At 38.8% G+C, this 20,908-nt stretch overlaps 1 protein-coding gene across 6 annotated transcripts in view; it reads left to right on the top strand.

Annotated features, from left to right (window-relative positions):
- Window positions 1-20,908, top strand: part of SYNE2 (spectrin repeat containing nuclear envelope protein 2) — a 280,177-nt gene that overhangs the window by 101,859 nt on the left and 157,410 nt on the right. For 4 of the 6 annotated variants that reach the window (XM_074327378.1, XM_074327382.1, XM_074327380.1 and 1 more), the window contains exons 23-32: window positions 194-352; window positions 2,209-2,420; window positions 2,567-2,675; window positions 3,464-3,579; window positions 3,802-3,928; window positions 5,431-5,588; window positions 6,421-6,571; window positions 7,371-7,978; window positions 11,115-11,294; window positions 11,733-11,883. In XM_074327378.1, the coding sequence (XP_074183479.1) occupies window positions 194-352; window positions 2,209-2,420; window positions 2,567-2,675; window positions 3,464-3,579; window positions 3,802-3,928; window positions 5,431-5,588; window positions 6,421-6,571; window positions 7,371-7,978; window positions 11,115-11,294; window positions 11,733-11,883 (1,971 nt within the window). The remainder of the gene's footprint in view (window positions 1-193; window positions 353-2,208; window positions 2,421-2,566; window positions 2,676-3,463; window positions 3,580-3,801; window positions 3,929-5,430; window positions 5,589-6,420; window positions 6,572-7,370; window positions 7,979-11,114; window positions 11,295-11,732; window positions 11,884-20,908) is intronic. The other 2 variants (XM_074327381.1, XM_074327379.1) reach the window with 1 other exon arrangement.

The raw sequence follows: 20,908 nt of genomic DNA, 5'->3' as shown, positions 1-20,908 counted from the left end.
GTATTTTTTTTTTTTTTAATTTAGGTCTGGTATATTTTAAAACATCCTCCCCAAAGACACAAGGATGAATCTGAATTTCATAAGCTCTATTTCTGCACTTTGTTACTACAAGTATTTTTCATTGTGTTTTTAATGAAAACTTTTTCAATACATTATGTTCCCATGGTTAATGTGTGCCTTTGTTTGTTTGCAGTCTCTTCATCATGAAATGTCTTTGTATATTCAACAACTAAAAATAGACATTGAAAAAGGAAAACTTAGTGACAGTATTTCAAGACTTGAAAAACAAATAAATAAAGAAAAAAAACTAATTCGCAGAGGAAGGACTAAGGGTCTCATCAAGGAACATGAGGTAAACCACCTGTTTCCATTTACATTTTGTCATCATTTTGAGGTTTTTCTTAAAGGGTTGTATATGTCATTTGCCAAGAATTAAATCTGCTCTAAAAATTTCTTCAGCCATCTTGTCCCCTAGAGATTATTCCTCATGAAGTTCAAGTTCTAACTAGAGCCTGTGCTTCTTGCTTTTTAAAAGTGAGGAAAACACAGCATTGAGTTAATATTTCATGACTTGCCTTTGTGTTTCAGTGGCCTTGTCCTTGAGACTCTAGTTACAAACGTGTCACTCATTGCTGAAGCATTCACAGTTGCTTTCTGTGAGAACATGGTGTCCTCAAAAAGCACAGCTTTTGTGAACGATATCAAATCAGGATATAAGCCAACTGGTGCTTGGGAGTCCGTTTTTGGCTAATTTTTTACCTGCTCTAGGCCATTTTTATGCACTCTGGGGTTTTGGCTGCCCTTTCTACAATGATGGCGCCAAAATCTTTATCTCTAGCTCAGTACTTTCCTCCGAGTTCTAGGTTCTGTTTCTAATGGAGATATCACCAGTGTTCTTCAGAGACCTCACATTCAGCATGTCCAAACATGGACCAATAATATCTCTTCTCAAATGCGTCTTCCTCTTATACATCCTGGTTATGAAAGGTATTGCCATCTCAGAACGCCCTTCCTCTCCTTCCCCTTTCCTTCCCTCTCAGTCTTAATGGAGTCAGTTGCCAGGTCCCATCTGTTACTCTTCAGAACAGCTGTTTCTTTTCCTTTTCTATCGGTGTTGCCACCTCCCTTAGCTTGGGTTATTTTCTCAGCATGATGAAAGTCGCATCATCTTCCAAACCCATCACCAGAGTGTCACCGGCTCACCATTACTCCCAGGATACCTCCGGACTCCCTAGGAGGCCATGCAAGTCCTTCACTGCCTGGCCCAGGACATGCCTACAGTGTGTCTTCTGTGCTGTGCCCTCCGGCCACACTAGACTACCTGTCCTTTCAGAACATTTGGAGCTTTTTGTCTCTTGGCTGCTCCTTCTACTAGGAAAGCCCTCTCTCCCCTTTTACATTGAATACTCCTAGTCCTTGTTTCCTCATCGAACTCAGATGGTTCCCTTATGTAAAATAGGCTTTTTCTGATTCCTGAAGGCCGGTGGTGCCACATTTGTCACAATATATGCTCATTATTTGTGTGACTACTGTAGGAGAGGAAAGAGTTCTCCTCAACCCCCTGTGGTCCTTGGCTGGGTCTGAAAATTAAACTAAGATTAACAAGAGAAAAGCGTACACGTTACTGAATTTTTACATGAACTATGGGAGCTTTCATAAGAGATTGAAGACCCAAAGGAGTGACTAGAGCAGGCATTGTTTATACCTTATAGACAAAGATACAATACACGTTTGAAGAACTGACAAGACAAAGGGGTTTGGACCAGGGGGTGGTGAGTGGTGAAAAAGTAACTAGGTTAATTTAACTAGGTTTGTTTGCAGATTCCTCTGGTGCCTAAGTTACTAAGAGTTTGTTTCCAGTAAAAGGAGACTTTATTTCTTGTCTTTAGGCAAAAAGAGGGAATCTTTTTCTTTATTTACTGCTTCTTCATAGCCTTCATCCACAAATAATTTTCATAGCAAAGAGGTACACTTTGCAGTGACGTATTTTGGTTTCCATCACTACATTTCCGGATTGCGGCAAATTGCGTTAGGGCTGACTGCCTCATCTTTATTTTCTCAGTGACCATTTCCACACCAGGCACACAGTGGACAGATCTGTAAAAGACTGTGTTGTGAAAGTCACACACATCTGTTAGTTTCTAATCCTTGTGGACTAATTATGTAAACTTATTTGAAACACATTTCCTGCTTTATTTCTTCAATTAGGCCTGCTTCTCTGAGGAAGGCAGTCTGTACCAGCTTGATCACCACATGGATGTCCTGCGGGAGCTGTGTGAAGAGCTGACTTCACAGAAGCATCAACAAGAAGTGAGGAGAGTGCTCAAGGAGTATGAGCAAAAGATAGAGAGACTTCGAAAGTGTGCTTCCGAGATTCACATGACCCTGCAACCCACAGTGGGAGGCACGTCGAAAAACAAGTTAGTGCTTCTTCATAAGAGTAGCTACGCATCTGGGAAAAAAAATGAGAGAAAGCCTCTTGCAAAATCAAAATTATTATTGTTCATTATGTTTAGGCTTCATTTTTCTCCCTCTAGTTCAATATACCATTTTGATTCCTTCCTAGGGGGACCATGAACACATCTGAGAATGGAGGAAGGAATGGCCACAGTGAGGTGTCATCTGCAAGATCAGATAATCAGCCATCAACTGAAAAGGTGTTACATGGGGATAATGTATGTTAGAAGTAAACCCAATGAAAAAGACCATATGTACAATAATCCACTTCTCATTAACTATTGGTTTTAATTATCTGACTGTTTCATCAGCTGAAATTCCCACCTAAATAATGCAAGGAAGCTTGCTTTTCAAATTGAAATGAACCAAAGCTACAGCAAGCATAATGAAAGACCTCTGAGGCTACACAGGTCTTTCAAAAAGAGACCATTTGAACCATTATGAATACACATTGACTGCACATTACTATTGAGAGTATAAGAGGTTGAGTTTAATCTGTACAAAAGCCTCAGTGTCATTGAGATGAACTAGTTCATTTATCATTTGTCTTTTTCTCATTATTATTAATGTCTTTTACTTTCCTCGGGAATTAAAATTTCATTTAGAATTCTGGGTAAGTGGGCATTTACTGTGTATCACAGCCCGGACGGTCAGTCAGAAGGTGGAGGGAAGGAATGAGGTGTATTTGTTTTCAGAGGTCTGCTTCTGCATGCTAGGCTTCTGTCTACTTGTGACGATAGCTATGTGGTCGCAAGCAGAAGCATGTAGGGTTTGAGAGAACTCCTCTACTGTGCTGACATACCAATTAGAAAGTGAGACTTAGTCATAAACCTCCTCTGTCCTGTGGGAAGGCCTTTCTCTGAGCTGAGAAACCTCAAATAAATTGTATCATCTCCTGGTTTGGGGTATAAAGAATCAACGATGTGCCTTTGTATTATAGTGTTATCTTTTCTAGACAATTAAGTATATTGAGGATACTATGTTTTCTATTTGCGTATTTGCTTAGGCAGTGGAGTCGATTAAGAATTTGAGCCTGGAATCAGAGTTAAATCCTCAACAGGAAGAAAACATGGAGAAGTTTGAAAAGGATCACGATACATCTATAAATAGTTTACTAGAGAGGTAAACTCTTTTAAATAACTGGAAAGTCCACCAAAAATCTTTCATCAAAGCAAACGTGTTATACTGTAATGAGTTTTTTTTACCTTTTAGTCGTAATTTTTGCATGTGGTCCAATAACGCAAACAGAAATTCCCTGGGGTTTCCTTATACATAATCAGTAATTTTCAAAGGATTTTTGTTTTATTTCTTAAATTATGTAATGTCACATTTAATTTTTCCCAGGTATGATGCATACAGAGAAACTCTTGAACTACACTTGCAAAATAACAAATTCAGGATTACTTCTGATTTCCCTAGTGATAAGGAAAGGAGTAGTGCTTGTCTGCAGGATAAACTGACAGATCTACAGGTAATTATTGAAAATATTACTAGAGAAGTTTATCTTTTATTAGAAAATAATACCACCATGAGTATAGATTTTACCATTTTTGTTGAGGTCACGTATGCTAAGGGTTTCCAAAGAACTTTCTTTGTTGGATTGCATTTCTAATGTCACCCAATTCCAGAAAGTGATTTGCATGCAAGCGCCAAACCCAGGAAAGACTTTGGTTCGGGGTTCTAATTTATTGCTCATGCTCTAATTTGATACTCTAGATATTGTGATTTGCAAAATTTTGGATCGTGCCTGGGATGGGGATGAGGGTTCAGAAGAATTGCTGAAAACAATGTGTTTAGAGGCAATTTCAACCAACACTGCTTCCATGTTGCTCTAAAATTAATAATAACATGAAAAACCAGTGACTGTACATATTTGTTTCAGTTGTTCATCATCTTAACCAAATTGTCACGATATCTATCAGATGTTGGGCGCTAAGGAAGGGGCAGGCAGTGTAGGAACTTTTCACTCTTAAGTGATGGATGGTCCTCTTGGAGAGCCATCAGAAGTATTGCGTTTGATTCAGGAACTACAGAAAAAAACAATCTAGTAGTGGGCACATCAATTGTAAGCTCTACACATACGTATGTTCCTTATTTTGAAGATGATCTGTGCATTGCAGCGCACTACTCGTATGCTGGGAGGTATATTAGAGTGAACCTTCACAGAAAAGTTACCAGGTAGAGAAAGGGCTATGGCTGGGACCTACTTTATCCTTTCCTATTTTCTAGTTTTTGTCTTCCTTTTGTGATGCCAGTTCCTGAGCCATACTCTACTGTCTGGCTCTTCTTTATTTTCCTTCTAAGTAAGCAAAATTCATATGTTAAAATCTCTGTTCAAATAATGGATTTAGCATGTTTTCAATGCAGTTAAGAAACTGTCTTGAGATCTTACTCTAGGGCCTGAATAATGAATTGGTTAGAAAAGCTATATTAATCCTTGGGGAAAGTGATGACCCAATTATACTGGTAAGCATGCAGTAAAATTCTGTAGCAGTGCCTTTTTTTTTTTTTTTTTTAAATAAAAGAATCAAGATGAGCAGAAATGGCATATAATTTTTAGGTGTTTAATTATAAATCATAAATTAATGTTATTCACTTCTCATTTGATAGAAGTAGTTTTGGTGTGCTCCAAATTTCTTTTAGTTTAGGAAGAAACAAGAATTTATTACCTAGAGGAAACAGAGTAGCTGTTCTTACATCTGTATGTCTTTCTGAGTTGTGTTCTGTGCACCTAACTTAGAGGAAGGGAGTGTGGTTTCCCCGAAAGCCGTGTTTTTCACTCCTTTGACTTCATGGTGAATCCTCATTGTTCTCAGAAGGATACTTCACTTATGGATGGCTGGAAAATACTTTTTAGTGTATTTTCATGTGAAACTTTGTGCCCACAGTGGGTGGATGTCTCATTTTGTAAGAATAGAGTAATTGTGCCTATTAACCCATTAGTTGATAAATTAATGTATGTGTTTCATCTAGGTCTTAAAAAATGAAACCGATGCTTGCTGGAAAGAGTTTGAAATCACTTCACTGAAGTTAGAAGAGCTTGCAAGTGACATTAAGAAGCCTTTTATAATTAAAGCAAGAGACAGCTTAAAGGGAAAAGAAAGAGAGTTTCAGATGGCTCTTACTACCAGGTATAATTCTGAGATCTATTAATGAGTTGACTAAATTTTTAAACGCTACTTTAAGCTAGGCTAGTACTGTAGTATGTTATTTTATTGTCACAACAACCATAAGACAGGCTACCATTATGGTTGCCATTTTACTGATGAGCAATCTGGTAGGGAGGTTATATAGGAAGACTAACCAAGCCACACCCCGGCCAGAAACTTAAATGCAACTCAAAGCTTGTTGAGTTAAACAAGCCATGCTCTTCCCACTGTCTCCTCTTGGGCATGAGTTTAGCCATGTCACATAAATTCTCTGGGCCTTGATTACCTTATTTGTAAAATGAGAATGCTGTTATTACTCCGGTGCGGAGGATGTATATCCCCAGTACATATCCCCATTTTACATGGGAGGAAACTGAGCCTCAGAGTCTACATGTTAATTATCCAGGGTCACACATTTTATTTTATTATTGGTAGAGCCTATTTGTAGAACTCTATTATATTGCCACTAATAAAATAATTAGTATTCATAATGAGGTTTCTTTGTCATGAAGGCAAAGTTAAAATTACAGTTAGTAATTCGTATTTCAAAAGGATGGGAAAGGCTTAGTATATTTACAGTTTTCCTTTCAGTGTGTTATCAAACTATTAAGAATACCTGGGTATAGCAAACAGCTCATTCCTTGGCATTTTGGATTGCTGAGTTTGGGTTTTAATGTGATGATCTGTACATATCCTCGTATATATTTTATTGGACAATTATTTTCTGTTCTTGGTTGAGTAATGACATTCATATGTTTTATAGGATATCCTTCTGCTGTGTTTTTCCCTCACATCTAATTTATTTTTCACTCAGAATGGAGTCTTTGGAGACTGTGCTGCAGATTATGTTACCTGTGGAGAAGGAATCACTCCTTCTCTGTGGCTCAGACCTGCTTTTTCTCCATGAAATGGCCATTCAAGAATTTCATCTCACTGATGCTGATGGCATTTACCAAAACCTGAGGGTAAAATAAGTTCTCACAATATATCTATAGAGTGATCAGTTCCTCGGAGATTTATATATGTTGATGTTTAATTATACATGTTTAATTACACATCAGTAGTATGTATTTATAATATAAGCCATGACAGAAAAATTTTCCATAGTTTAGACTCGTTATTTATTTTTCAACTCTTTAATTCCTTTCAAATTTGGACATAGGTACTCTGGCTTTGAATTCAAAATGAAGGGTTCCTTATGAATGCCTCCTCCAATGACTAAAATCTTAAATATACTGTACCCATGTGCTTATATAGGCATATTCTGCAGTTTACTTATTCTAAATCCCATTGTAAATAAAAAATGTTTATTTTCTTTTTCAGATTATAAACAGATACCTCAATAGTTCTACCATGTTTCCCCGAAAATAAGACAGAGTCTTATATTAATTTTTGCTCCAAAAGACGCATTAGGGCTTATGTTCAGGGGATGTCATCCTGAAAAATCATGCTAGGGCTTATTTTCTGGTTAGGTCTTATTTTCAGAGAAACATGGTATCTCTAATTATTTTCACTGAAGCAGTAGATTTGTTTACTTGTTTTCTCTTGGGGATTGAAACATCAGGAAGGGTATCAGATAATAAAACAGCTGGATCATCTGATCATTTGTAATTAAAATGCTTCCTTCTGTTGAAACTGTCAGCCTTGGTTAAACTGAGAAGCAGTTTTCTAGCTTAAGTCTAGTTACATAATTTTAGGTTAGTTTCTGACGTGCAGTATTTTTTTCTGCCGCAGTCTTCTCAGCTTTTCTTACCTTTATTTTAGGATATCCAGGATTCAGTAGCAAAGCAGATTGAAATCTGTAACAATTTGGAGCAGTCGGGCAACTTTGTGTCCAAGGAATTACACCCACTTGATCTACATGAGATGCAGAATATTATACTGAAGCACAGAACACAACTCGAAGAAATGAGCCACAGAGTCCAGAGGAGTAAAGATGCCCTCAGGGCTCTGGAAGATTTTTTGGCTTCTCTGAGAACAGCTGAACTCTCTGTTGAGATGGTTACAGACCTTCCAGCCTCAGATACACAGGTGGCACCAGAACAGACTTTGACAGTAAAAAATAAAGAGGGAGAAGTTTACCTGATGAAAGAGAAAGCCAGACATTTGGATAAACGTTTGAAGATGATTGGTATGAGCTTTAAAGATGCTGAACGGGGTGAAGACACCTCCTGTGAAAAACTTCTTGATGCTTTGTCCAAAAACTTACTTGAAACACATAATGGTGGACAGGAGAAACTCACTGAAGAAGACAAATTACTGGAGGCCTGTGTTTTCAAAAATAATGAGCTCCTGAAAAATATTCAAGATGTGTACAATCAAATCAGTAAAATTGGTCTTAAGGATCCGACTGCTCCAGCTGTAAAACAACGGTAAGTACCGTTTCCGTGCATTTCCATCCAAGGTGACACTCTTTCGTGTTTTCAAATATCTATTAGGTGAAACAAATACTTCCTATGTCTTTCTGTTCCATTCCACTCTGTTCAGCTTTCAGCATTCTTTTCTCTAGACTTCAAATAAATTTCCTTCTTGATGATATTGTGCTGTTACCAAATGTTATGTAATTCTTTTTCTTTAAAGTGTTCATTCTCACGGACAAAATATAGTGAAATTAGATTTGTATAAAGTGCATGAGTTGCTTCAAAGTCCCTTTAGTGCTGTGTACTTATTACGGTGTTCTCTTGATGGGGGAAGACCTGAAAAACTCCACACATTAATAAACACGTGGTGGCAGACCCACATGTCACACCTTGTCCCTACTTCTTCCTTCATTATTTGGTTTCCTCCTCTCCTCCCAGCAAGATTAGGGTGGGGACTGAGTGGGGGGCATGGGATTGAGGTAATTAAGGTTAGTGTTGATTCTGGAGACAGACCAGAATTGGGGTAAATGGAGATTGGTGGTGTTCAATATGAATGCTGTAATTTTCATTCTGGCTTTCAAAGTTGGCCTCTAGGTCCTGAAAACAAAAACCATTAGCAAGAGTCACTTTTGTGGAGCTCCCCGCCCCTTTCTAAATCTCTCCCACTTTCTATCTCCTCTACCCACCTCTAGTCCCTCGAGTTCAGTGCTCTTTTGGGGCTCTAGCTGATCAGGCTCTTCGCTCTGAAATTTCCCTGTGACCTCAGTCTCTGTGAGACTTTCATTCCTACAGTGCCCAGTTCTTCATGAGGTGTTAAACTAATTCCTAATTTAGAGACTAATTCGTTATAAATAAATTGTTGTAGATTTAGAAATATTAAATAAATTAGACGTTAATTTATAAATGAAGGATATACATTTATAAATAATAAGTTAATTTTTAATTTAGTTATTAATATAAGAAATTGTAGTGTTTTGGGTACTGGGGACATAGCAGTTAACAAAATAGACAAAAAGTCTTACCCTTCCTAGAGCTTATTATGTAGTAGGGAGAGTAAAATATTCAGTATGTTTGATGGTGATAAAAGCTATGGAGAAAAATTAAGCAAGGAAGCACGAGGAGGTTGCAATTCAAATAGGGTCATCAGGGACAGTTTTATTGAGAAGGTGACCTTTGCGTAAGATGAAATGAAGAGAACTAGCGAAGTGACTACCTGGAGGAAGAGGCTTTCAGGCTGAAGGAGCAGTGGGTACATAGCCCAGGTATGGGACTGGGCCTGGCATGTTTGAGGGGAGACTAGAAAATGAGAGGTTCAGCAGTGAGGGGAAGAGGTTTGAAAGGGGATCAGAGAGTTAACGAGTGGGTTGGGTAACTTAGCTCATGGAGGCACTTGTGATTACTTTAGCTCTTTCTTTGAGTAGCACTGGGAAATCGTTGGCGGTTTCTGAGCAGAGAGAAATGATTTGGTTTTCATTGTAGCAGGTTCTCTCTGGCTGATGTGTTGAGCATAGACTGTAGGAGTGAAAGAAGGACGCAGTTTGGTGTGACCTACTCAGTAATCCAGGCGACAGGGATGGTGGTGGCGTGGGCCAGGGGTGAGGCGTGGAAAGTGTTAAGCCTGGATATATTTTGCAAGTAGAGTCTACAGGATGTGCTGACATGTTGGACACAGGGTGTAAAAGAAAGATGGGAGACATGGTTACTGGTCCATAGTCGGTCCTTGTGCCCGATGACACTTCAAAAGCCAAAGCTCAAAATGTCAAGAGTTTGGAGGAAGGAAAGGTTTATTGGTCGAGAAGGAGCCAACCGGGAAGATGGGAGACCTCATCCTCAAATCCATCTTAAGAAAGTATACAGTTCAGGCTTCTTTCGTGTCAACGGAAGGGAATATGGGAGGGGTTGTAAAACTCAAGCGCGATGCAGAATTCCTCTAATGATTAGCACATCTGCATGCAAGACTAAGCAGGAGCTAGTCGCGTAAAGGTCCTGGGAACATCGCAGGCTTGAAAAAGATGGAGTCAGAGACTGGGCATCTCACTCTGTTACATTACCGTTGGCTGAGGTAAGAAAGACTGAAGTTTATTTGGTATTGACTGAAAGATCAGGTGTGCTCAGTTTGGGAAATAATAAGTTCAATATACTTTATGACGTTGAAGTAGTGATATCGACAAGATTCTTAAAAATAGAACGGATCGGGAGTTTGGAGGGAAGTCTGGGCTAGCAGCACATATCTGAGAGTTATCAGTGTTTGGGAATGCTATTTAAAGCCATGAGATGGATGAGATTGCCAGCGGGGTGAGTTAAGATAGATGAGAAGAGGTCAGGGGCACTCCATGTTAAGAGATCTGGGAGATAAAGAGGAACCAGCCAAAGATACTGAGAAGGAGTGGCCAATGCAGTAAAAGGAAAATCTAGAGAGTCCTGGGGCCCGAGAGAGAGGGCCTTTCAAGGAAGAGGATGTAAGCAACTGCTGCTGATGAGAGAAGGAAGGTCCAGACCGAGGATGGAACGTGGACTTGGCAATGTGGAGGTTACTGGAGGTTTTGAGGAGCAGTTTTGGAGGAGCCATAGGGAGTGAAAGCTTTAGGGGAATGGATCCAAGAGAAATTGGAAGAGCAGAAGTAGAGGCAGTGAGTATATGATGAAAGCATGTTAGACCTAGATGAGTGAAGAGTTAATCCTTCCAGGATTAGTTTGCACAGTAAAACCCTTAGTTCAAATGACTTCTTTGTACACAGATTTCCCTAGTGTCTTCCTTCCTCCGTGGGCCCCTTCACCCTTCCTTAGGAGGCTGCAGTGCTCTACTATCTATCTCTTCTTTCCTGCTCTCTTCCCCACTCACATACACACGTACTCTTTCTCTCTCTTTTCTTTCACATGCGTATACACACCCTTTACAAGTGTATTCATCGCAGAAAAATGCTACTGTTTCTGGTTTTTGTATATTTATTATAATTAAAACACAAAATGAGTATTCTAGAAATACAGAGCGTCTCCTGAACGCTGTAATATGTAATAGGGGTGTCTAATTTTTGTCTTCATAAACCTCATGAAGACAAAGTTAGTGTGCTCCCTCAAATTATCCATGTTTGTGTCAAATCACATTGGCTAATAACTGGCTGTTGAACTTTTCTCTCTCATAATCAAGGAAAAAATCACTAATCAGACTGGATAAGGACCTAGATGAATATGAAGACGAGAAGAAGCACTTGCAAGAGATGGCTAATTCTCTTCCACAGTTCAAAGATGGCAGAGGAAACGCTCTGAGGCAACAGTGCCAAAATACAGCACTCTTGTGGGAGAGCACAAAAGCTTCGGTCACTGAATCGTAAGGAAAAATCTTTCTCTCACTGCTGCTTCTTGTGTCACATTATGTTCTCTGACTCTAACCCTCCTGTAAGGGCCCTTCTGATTATATTTCACACACTTGGATAATCCAGGATAAGTTTCCCATTTTAAGATTTTTAACCTAATCACATCTGCAGAGTCCCCTTTGCCATTACGGTGACACTTTTCCAGGATCCAGGGATTAGGACATGGGCATCTTTGGAGGTTGGGGGCCTTATCCTACCACACCTCCCTACTTGCCAGATAAATATATGTGCCATCATTCTAAGGTTAAATTGGTAAAACTGTTATAAACCATGTCATGAGGAAAAGTGCTTCTACAACTTACTGGTCATTATTATAGGATACTTAAAAAGAGAAAAAGAATGGTTTTGTTATTTTCAGATGTTTAGCTGTTGTACATTTTTTCCCTTCGTAGCCTTGACCAATGTGAAAGAGTTTTGGAGCTCTTAAAACAATATCACAACTTTAAAAGTGTCTTGACAACTTTGATTCAAAAAGAAGAGAATGTCATCTCCCTTCAGGCCTCGTACATGGGTAAGGACAACCTGAAGAAAAGGATAGCAGAGGTGAGTCCAAATTCTAAAGGAAACTACACAGTGGCCTCGCTCACAAGTCGGACAAAAAAGAGGGTATAAATGGAGTCATTTTCGAAACTTGGTTTAAAAGAAATTACTAGTGACTTTATTTTACCAGATATCTAAGAATTTATTGAGTATATTACCAGAGCTTGAAAAAAAAAAATCATCCCCCAAGTTGATGCAGTGTCGCTTCTGTTTGGGTTTTGATACTGGCGGTATGGTTCTGTTGGAGTCTGGGGTCACCCCCTCCTGCTTCCTCTATAGTCTGCACTGACCTACCTAAAAGGAACCTGAGACTTCATTGAAGTCCTGAGAGAATGAAGACAGTAGGAAAGTTCCCTCTGTTGTTAGTGAACAAAGGAAAAATTACGTTTTTATTTATTTCTATAAAGGTGTGCGGCTGATCTCATTGTTTCCCCATCTGTGTTCATATCCTCACCATTCATAGCTTCATATTCTAAGAAGAATATTATTTTTGGACACTAGGTGTCATTATTTTCTATGATTTTATGTGGTTATCAACCACAGCACAGAAGAATGGAATAGTTAGAAAAGAATATACTCCACTGCCCTCGATTATTATAGACCAGAAATTTGCTTTTCCTGTTGGTTTGATGATTACTATGCTAAAGTACTTTCAAAATGTCAAAAGCATGTGTGAAGTATAGTCTACTTAATGTATCTGGTTGTTAGAAAGCAATTTTATTAAACTTCCCAGTTGCTGAGAGCAACATCTGTAAAAGCTTACATAGACCAGATTCTTAGAATTTATTCTTTATCCAGAACTCTTGTCCCTGAAACTGAAGTGACACTTGGGGTGTAGACCCATGGCCAGTGTCACAGGTGAGGAATAGCCGTTTGGAACCCACTTCCTCATACTCAGTTTCTTAAAACTGACCAATCCCAAAGAGCCCTGTTTAGATACCAGTTGTACAATATATGACTGTGCATCTGGTTTCCTATGAGACTCAATAGAGGGAAGCCATCAAGACCATGAGCAGTCATTTGGAGTTGCTCAGATAATGCCTGTCTGATTCCATCCAGCAGAGGAAGCCTCTGGGTTTGGTGGTCTCAAAATCTAGAAGGATCCTGTCCTCATTCCAGTGGATTTAGGGAGGTATGGTTCTCTTGGTAATGAGAGAATCCGGTATGGTCAACTGTGTAAGATTCCCTGAACCTGTGCCCCAGTTCCCATAGCTACTGTTCTACTGTGTCCCTGATACCAATTTCTCACCTTGTACTCATTTCTGGAAATCAAGGTCTCTGCCTTATTCACACCCCCTGAGCCCTGCCTTGCATACTGACCAGATATCTAGTCCCTCTTGACTTACAGCTGTTCTTGGTTTGTGCTAATCCTCCTTAGTCCTCAGGTCCTACCTGTGTCCTGTTAAGAATCCTATTAACAGCAGAAAGCTATCCCTGTCCTATTACGTGAGGTAGCATGTAAATGCCCAGCAGAGTTCCTGGGACTTAACATCTTGATGAGTGTCAGGTCCTCCGTGTGTAGCTGTGGGGGTGTACAAACCTGTCCTCTACCCTCAAGGTTCTTCTGGCTGATCTAATGATCAAGTAGACATGAAGCAGATTAGCAAGAGAAAATAACCAAATTTAATACATACATGTGTATGGGAACCCTGCATGCAAGAGAGAGTCAGACCCCCACATGCACGAGAGAGGTTCAGAGACAAAGAGGGAAGTGGGTATATAAGACATTGTGAGCTCCTGATGAGGTAAGTTGCGTTGGGGCTCAAAGCATCACTGCAGGATGATAAGAAGAGCTGATGTTCAATAAATAGAACTTTACTCTGCCCTATGGATAGGTCAAAAGAGGTTATCTCTGATGGTCACTTTTTATGGAAAAGGTCCCTAATTCAAGTTCTTCTAGGTAGTTAAGGGAGGGGCACAAGTTTCTCTTGCGCCCTTGGCTAGAGTTTGGGCAAAAGAGAAAACCCCTGAAGCAGTCGTCCACTTGGTTCAGGACAACTGGAATAGAGGCATCTTTGCGTGGAGACGTGCTCTCTTTGAGCTTATCTGTGATTTTTCAAAAGGGGAGCTGACTGGCTGAACATCTCTGAGCACAAATTCAGATGATTGTGAGGCATATCTTGGGGTTTTTCATTCTGAACCCCCATATGGCATAACTGCAGCTCTAAACACTCCTCTTTTCAAGTGCTTGAACACTCTTGCCACCACCCCATAACTGTATAAGCAACCCCGTAACTATACATGGTTCCTCCATCACCTCCAGGCAGGTGGCCCTCCCCTGGGTAAGTCTCCCTGCTGAGAATCTAAGTCCAGGCCCTGGGCTTAGATTCTGCTTTCTGCCATCATTAGCTCCTCTGTGGCTGTTATCGTAGTCTGTTTGGGCTGTTACAACAAAAATACTGTAGACTGGGTGGCTGATAAACAACCAAAGTTTAGTTCTGGAGAGAATTCTCAGGGCTTGTTGCCCTTGATGCCCTGGGCCCCGTCCCCCCCCTCCCCCCACCCCCCAAATTCATGTCCTTCTTCCATGCAAAGTACATTCATTCCATCCCAACAGCCACAAAAGTCTTAACTCACTCCAGCATCAACTCTAATTTCTAAGTCCAAAGTCTCATCTGAATATCCTCTAAATCAGATAAGGGCGATCACCTCATCATGAGGGAAATTCCTCTCCAGCTGTGAACCCATGAAACCGAACAAATTCTGTGCTTTCAAAATACAGTGATGGGACAAGAATAGGACAGACATATCCATTCCGAAAGGGAGAAATAGGAAAGAAGAAAGGGATAACAGGTCCTAAGTTAAGTCTAAAACCTAACAAGGCAAATAAGGTAAAACCCCCATATCTTGACTGGATGTCCCCCTCCCCCCAGGGGCTCTAATGCAGGGGTCCCTGCAACTCTTCTGGGCTGGGGTCCCACACCCTCAGCTTTCCTGGATTGAGGTCACACACCTGTGGCTCTGCCAGGCATCCCCGTCCTTTGAAACCTAGTAAGAGCCAGCTGTGCCCCCTGGGCCTGTGATGGGAGTGACAACCCTGATGACCTCTGAATCACATTTAGGGCAGCTCTTGTCTTAAAGAATAACGGCTGGCTTCTATAGATCCATACTCATCTCCTTATCTGAGGGGCATTTGGCCATCTCATTAGCATTCTCATTTTTTGCAACATGGATAGACAGAATTCTTCAAATCTTTTAAGTTCTGCTTACTTTTTGCTTACCAATTCCATCTTTAAGTCATTTCTGTCTTTTCAAGTGTTACTGTAAGCAATCAGAGGGAGACAAGCCTCTCCTTTACACTTTGCCTAGAAATCTTTTCCGCTAAAATAACCAGATTCATTGCTAGCAAATTCTATCTTCCACAAAACACTAGAACACAAACACGATGCAGCCAAGTTCTTTGCCACTTTCATGACAAGGATCGCCTTTCCTCCACTTTCCAGCATGTTCCTCATTTCCCTTCAGACCTCATTAGAATGGCCTTTACCATCCACACTTCTACCACCATCCTTTTGTAGGATGACTTAGGTATTTTCTAAGAAGATTGAGACTTCTTCTACAGGTCTTCTCTTACTGAGATCTCACCAGAATCGCCCTAATGGTCTATTCATGGCAATGTAGGCTTTTCCTAGCTGACCCCTCAAAACTCTTCCAGCCTCTACCCATTACCCAGTTCTAAAGCCACTTGTACCTTTTTAGACATTGGTACAGCAGCACCGCCACTTTTCAGTACTAATTTGTGCCTTAGTCTGTTCAAGCTGCTATTTAAAAAATGCCCTAGGTTGCGTGGCTTATAAACAACAAAAATTTATTTCTCACAGTTCTGGAAGCTGAGAAGTCCAAAGTCAAGGTGTCTATAGGTTTGGTGTCTGGTGAGAGCTGACTTCCTGGTTCATAGAGGGCTGTCTTCTTCCTGTCTCCTCACATGGTGGAAAGGGCAAGAGAGCTGTCTGGGGTCTCTTTTATAAGGGCACGAATCCTATTCATCTCTCCCTCATGACCTAATTACTTCCCAAAGGCCTCACCTCCTAACACTAATACCATCACATTGGTGATTAGGGCAAGAGCTTCTTATAGTTTATTAAATAATATAAAAACTTGTGGCTTCTTGTTTTAATAGCAGTTTTAACCATGGATAAATCAAAGAATGAGGGCTTTTAATAAATTATTTCTATGTATAGTATGGTTTTATGTATGTGTAATATTTAGTAATATAATAATATAGTTCACTTAAACATGCTCTCATAGATGGAGGTTATAATAAAGTTTTAATTTTTTTATTTTTTATTTTAAAATAGCTTTGATAGTGAAATGAGCACTCTACATTGCTGATGAAAGAATATATTGATACTACCCTTTTGGAAAACACTTTGACAGTATTATTGAAGAACCTTGAAACTCTTTCTACCATTTGACTAAATATTTCACTTCTAGGATTCTATTTTAAGCATAAAATCTTAAATATCTAAATTATTTATTTTATTTTATTTTTTAAATTTATTAGGGTGACAATTGTTAGTAAAATTACATAGATTTCAGGTGTACAATTCTGTATTACATCATCTATAAATCCCATTGTGTGTTCACCACCCAGAATCAGTTCTCCTTCCATCACTACATATTTGATCCCCCTTACCCTCATCTCCCACGCCTCACCCCCCTTAAATGTCTAAATTCTTATTATCAAAAATAGCCATTGCAGCACTTTACAAATTTACTAATTTCCGTTTTTCTTCACTGGTCGAACCATATCCGCTCCACTCCAATGAATGACTTGCCCCAGAAGCTGAAAAACCCTGAAACCAAAAGAATTGGTTTTATCTACAAATAGGATTGTGATGTGGGCTTGCCGTGTTGAGTTATCCTACTACTACTGATAATAATAAAAATGATAAAGATAACTTCTCCCATGATGGTTCGGTCATTGTATGCTAAGTACTTTGCACATTAGTATATCATTTCATTCTCACAATAACCCTATAAGCTAAGTATTATTACCCCTGTTATGCTGGTGAGAAAACCAAGGCTTATAGAACTTTGGAAGTAACTATAGGGGTTTCACGGTTATTAAGATGGTGTTATGAAAAGAGCAGAGAATTCTCAATCCTGCCCCATCAATTTTCATAATTTGCTGTGGGATTGTCAAGGGAGACATACAGTAAAAAGATAAGACCAAATGGTACCACTTTATTATTACCTGCACGAGTGCCCAATACTCCAGGAAGTGCTCTGGTAAAAAATGGGTTCAAGCATACAGGCCAACCTAAACATGTACAAGGCCTTTATCTTGACCAGATCTAAATCTACATTTTGGAATCTTACCACCCTTTGTTTGGCTTCATAGGGTGGCTCAGATATTGATGCAATGACCTGGGTTCTTCAGCTTACGTTAAGAGAGGTGCATAATGCTGGTCTCTGACTCATCTTACCCAGGACCAATAAGGAACAACACAAAGCAGAAAAAAGAACCATATCCATGTGCTAAATTTTTCATGCATGCTGATCCTGCTCACTAGTAAATGTGGTCCAATTTATGTCTTGGAATTTGGACATTCAGATTAGCAACTTTCTCTGTTTAAGAAAAGGGGGAAAAAGTGGGTATAGACATTAAGCAAATTTCCAAAGATTATATGGCTAATTAATGAACGGCAGAATCATTATTTAAGCCCATCTGACTACAGAGTCATGTTTTAATGATCATAATATTGCTTTCCCTGAAAACATAGTTGAAACATGTATATGGCAAAGTCAAAACTGGTTAACTTTGCATCTGTGTCACCTCAATTGTAAAGGCTGGCTCACAAATGGTATTTTTTAAATTAATAAAATAATTACCTTTACAAAATGTATGAAAGTCCAAGCTTTTAAAAAATTGTGTTGAGAATCTTGTATCTATTATTGTGTCTAGCATATGGACATTTTATGTGTTTGCTGAAATAATACTATTTTGTATGGAAGATATAGAAGTTCTAGTATCCTGTTGTTTAACTCTTTTCTCAGATACTTCTTTTACTGAAGAAAGCAGATTTTTAGTACTACTGATTGTTAACATAACTTTCAGTTAATTTTGTGATGACTTAGGTACTGTCTTCAGAAACAATCGATTTCTGTAGTATGTGTTGTCATAATGCTTTCTACCAGTGGCCGAAATCTGATACCACTGAGAACTTTTGTCCTTCAAAACCATAGACACCTGGATGTTTATCTAGGATATGGTGCCAAATTTCCACTCTGTTTAATGAAAGACAGAGTGGAAAAGTAAGACTAGAAGGCTAGACTGTCAGGGGACTATTAAAGTTTGGGAAATGTCAGAGGGGGCCTAGTTTCCTTTATTTTACTCCTTCCATTCATTGTAGAACAAAACCTGCAGTTCCTGTCAATGCTAAAAGTACCCTCTCCTACTCTTTTCTCTTTACCCACTGGTAGGTTGTATCAACGGAACAACAATGTTCTCTGAATGTAATAAAAATTAGGAGATATATGTGTGTGTGTGTGTGTGTGTGTGTGTGTGTGTGTGTATGTGTGTATGTATCCATTTAATTAAACATTTATTATGCCCCAATGCAAAGAGTCCTGAACTAGGAGGAAAAAACACCTGGGTTTGCATTGCTGCTTTGCTAGTGTATCAGTCAGTGTTCAGTCAGGAGACAGAAACATCGCTGGTAGTTTGTTTTTTTTTCCATTAAAAAAATTTTATTTAATTTTTATTGTTTGAATTAAACTTTTGAGATAATTGTAGAGTCATATGCAGTTGTAAGAAATAATACAGAAAGATCCTGTGTACTCTTTCCTAAGTTTCCCCAATGGTGTAATCTAATCAAACTATACTACGATACTGCAGTAAGGATACTGATACTGATAGTCAAGACGGAGCATTTCTATCACCTCAAGGACTCCTCATGTCATTTTATAGCCCTACCCACTTCCCTTCTATCCCACACCCTCAAAACCACTAATATGCTCTCCATTTCTATCATTTTGTCAGTTCAAAAATCTTACAAAAATGAAATCATACAGTGTGTAACCTTTTGGTTTTGCCTATTTTCACTTAGCGTAATTCTCTGGAGATTCATTTAGGTTCTTGCATGTATTGATAATTTGTTCCCTTTTTTGCTGTTCTCTTTTTTCCATGGTATGAATGTACAACAATTTTTTGAACTATTCACCCATTGAAGGTCATCCGGGTTGTTTATAGCTTTTGCCTGTTAGGAATAAAGTTACTATCAATGTTCATCTGGGGGGAGGGGGGGTTGTATGAGCATAACTTTTGTATCTCAGGGTAAAAAATACCCTGGGGTATAGTTGGGTTGTATGTTAATTGTGTATTTAGTTTTTAAAGAAACTGCCAAATTGTTTTCGAGAGTGGCTGTACCATTTTACATTCCCACCAGCAGTGTGTGAGTGATCCAGTTTATCCACATCTTTGCCAGCATTAGATATTGTCTATTTTTAATTTTAGTCATTCTGATAGGTTTGTAGTGGTATCACTTTTTGGTTTTAATTGGCATTTCCCTAATTGCAAATGATATTGATCATCTTTTCTTGTGCTTGTTGACCATCTGTATGTTATCTTTGTGAAATATTTCTTCATACCTTTTGCCTATTTTCTAAATATATTGATTTTTTGTTAACTGTTGAGTTCATTATATATTCTAGTCATTTGCAAATATTTTCTCCCAAACTGTAGCTTGTCTTGTCATCCTCTTGACAGGGTTTTTTGTAAAGCAAAAGTTTTTAATTTTGGTAAAGTCTACTTTATCAATTTTTCCTTTGTTGGGTTGTGCTTTTGTGTCTAAGAATTCTTTGCCTAGCTCAAGTTCCTGAAGATTTTTCTCCTTTTTTGTGTGTATAAGTTTTATAGACTTATGATTGTCATTTAAGTCTATCATCCATTTAGTGTTTCTTTTTCTATAATGTGTGAGACTTAAGTTAAGGTTCATGTTTATGTCTATTAATGTCCAGTTGCTCCAGCACTATATATGTTGAAAAGACTATTTCCTTTGTTAAATTGCTTTTATACATTTGTCAAAAATCAGTTGGGTGTGTTTGTGTGGGTCCGTTTCTGGGTTCACTACTCTTTTCCATTGATCTATTGTGTCTGTTCCTCTGCCATTACCACATTCTCTTTATTATTGTACATAATATGTTTTAAAATCAAATAGACTGATTTTTCCCACTTTATTTATTTTTTTCAAATGTTTAAGTTATTCTAGTTCTTTTACCAGTCCATGTAAATCTTGGAATAGTCTTTTCTATATCTATAGAGTAATATTACAGGGATTTGGTAGTAATTGTGTTAAAATTGTATATCAATTTCAAGAGAATTGACATCTTTACTGTGTTGAGGCTTCCATTCCATGAATTTGGTACGTCTCTGCGTTTATTTAGACCTTTGATTTCTTTCATTAGCATTTTGTAATTTTCGGCATAAGTCCTATGCATGTTTTGTTAGATTTATACCTAAGTAGTTATTTTTTGAGTAATTGGAAATGATACTGTATTTTAAATTTCAGTGTCCCTGTAGTCATTGCTAGTTTGGAGAAGTGCAATCAATTTTTCTGTGTTTATCTTATATTCTGTGACCTTTCTGAACCTACTTTTAAATTCTAGGAGTATTTTTATAGAGTCCTTGGGATCTCCTACGTAGGTAATCCTGTCATCTGCAAATGGGATGATTTCTTGACACCAGGGATAGGGCACCTTGTTAGTGCTGGTTGGGGATGAGAGTTCCGGCTCCCAGTAAGCCTCCACTGATCCCTCCCTGGTTCTTGCTGACATCACGGGGGGGAGTGTTTTGTTATTGTCCAACAGGAATGAAAATCCTGGCTCTCTATTTCACCTTCTCTGATACTACCCTGGTTGAGTGAAGGTGGGGCTTCTGTTACAACTTGATGATGGTGGAAGTCTAGGCTGTACATTGAACTTTTGTTGGCATGGTGGGGATTGGGCCACAGTTTTTTCAGTGGTACTTGTCTCCAGTGAGGAATTATTTTCTAAACATTTTCTACCTTCCTGGGTTGTCCCATTT

This window comes from Rhinolophus sinicus, linkage group LG03 (genome assembly GCF_036562045.2).
Source record: "Rhinolophus sinicus isolate RSC01 linkage group LG03, ASM3656204v1, whole genome shotgun sequence".
In the NCBI taxonomy this organism is placed as follows: domain Eukaryota; kingdom Metazoa; phylum Chordata; class Mammalia; order Chiroptera; family Rhinolophidae; genus Rhinolophus; species Rhinolophus sinicus.
This window is presented reverse-complemented; position numbering and strand designations above follow the sequence as displayed.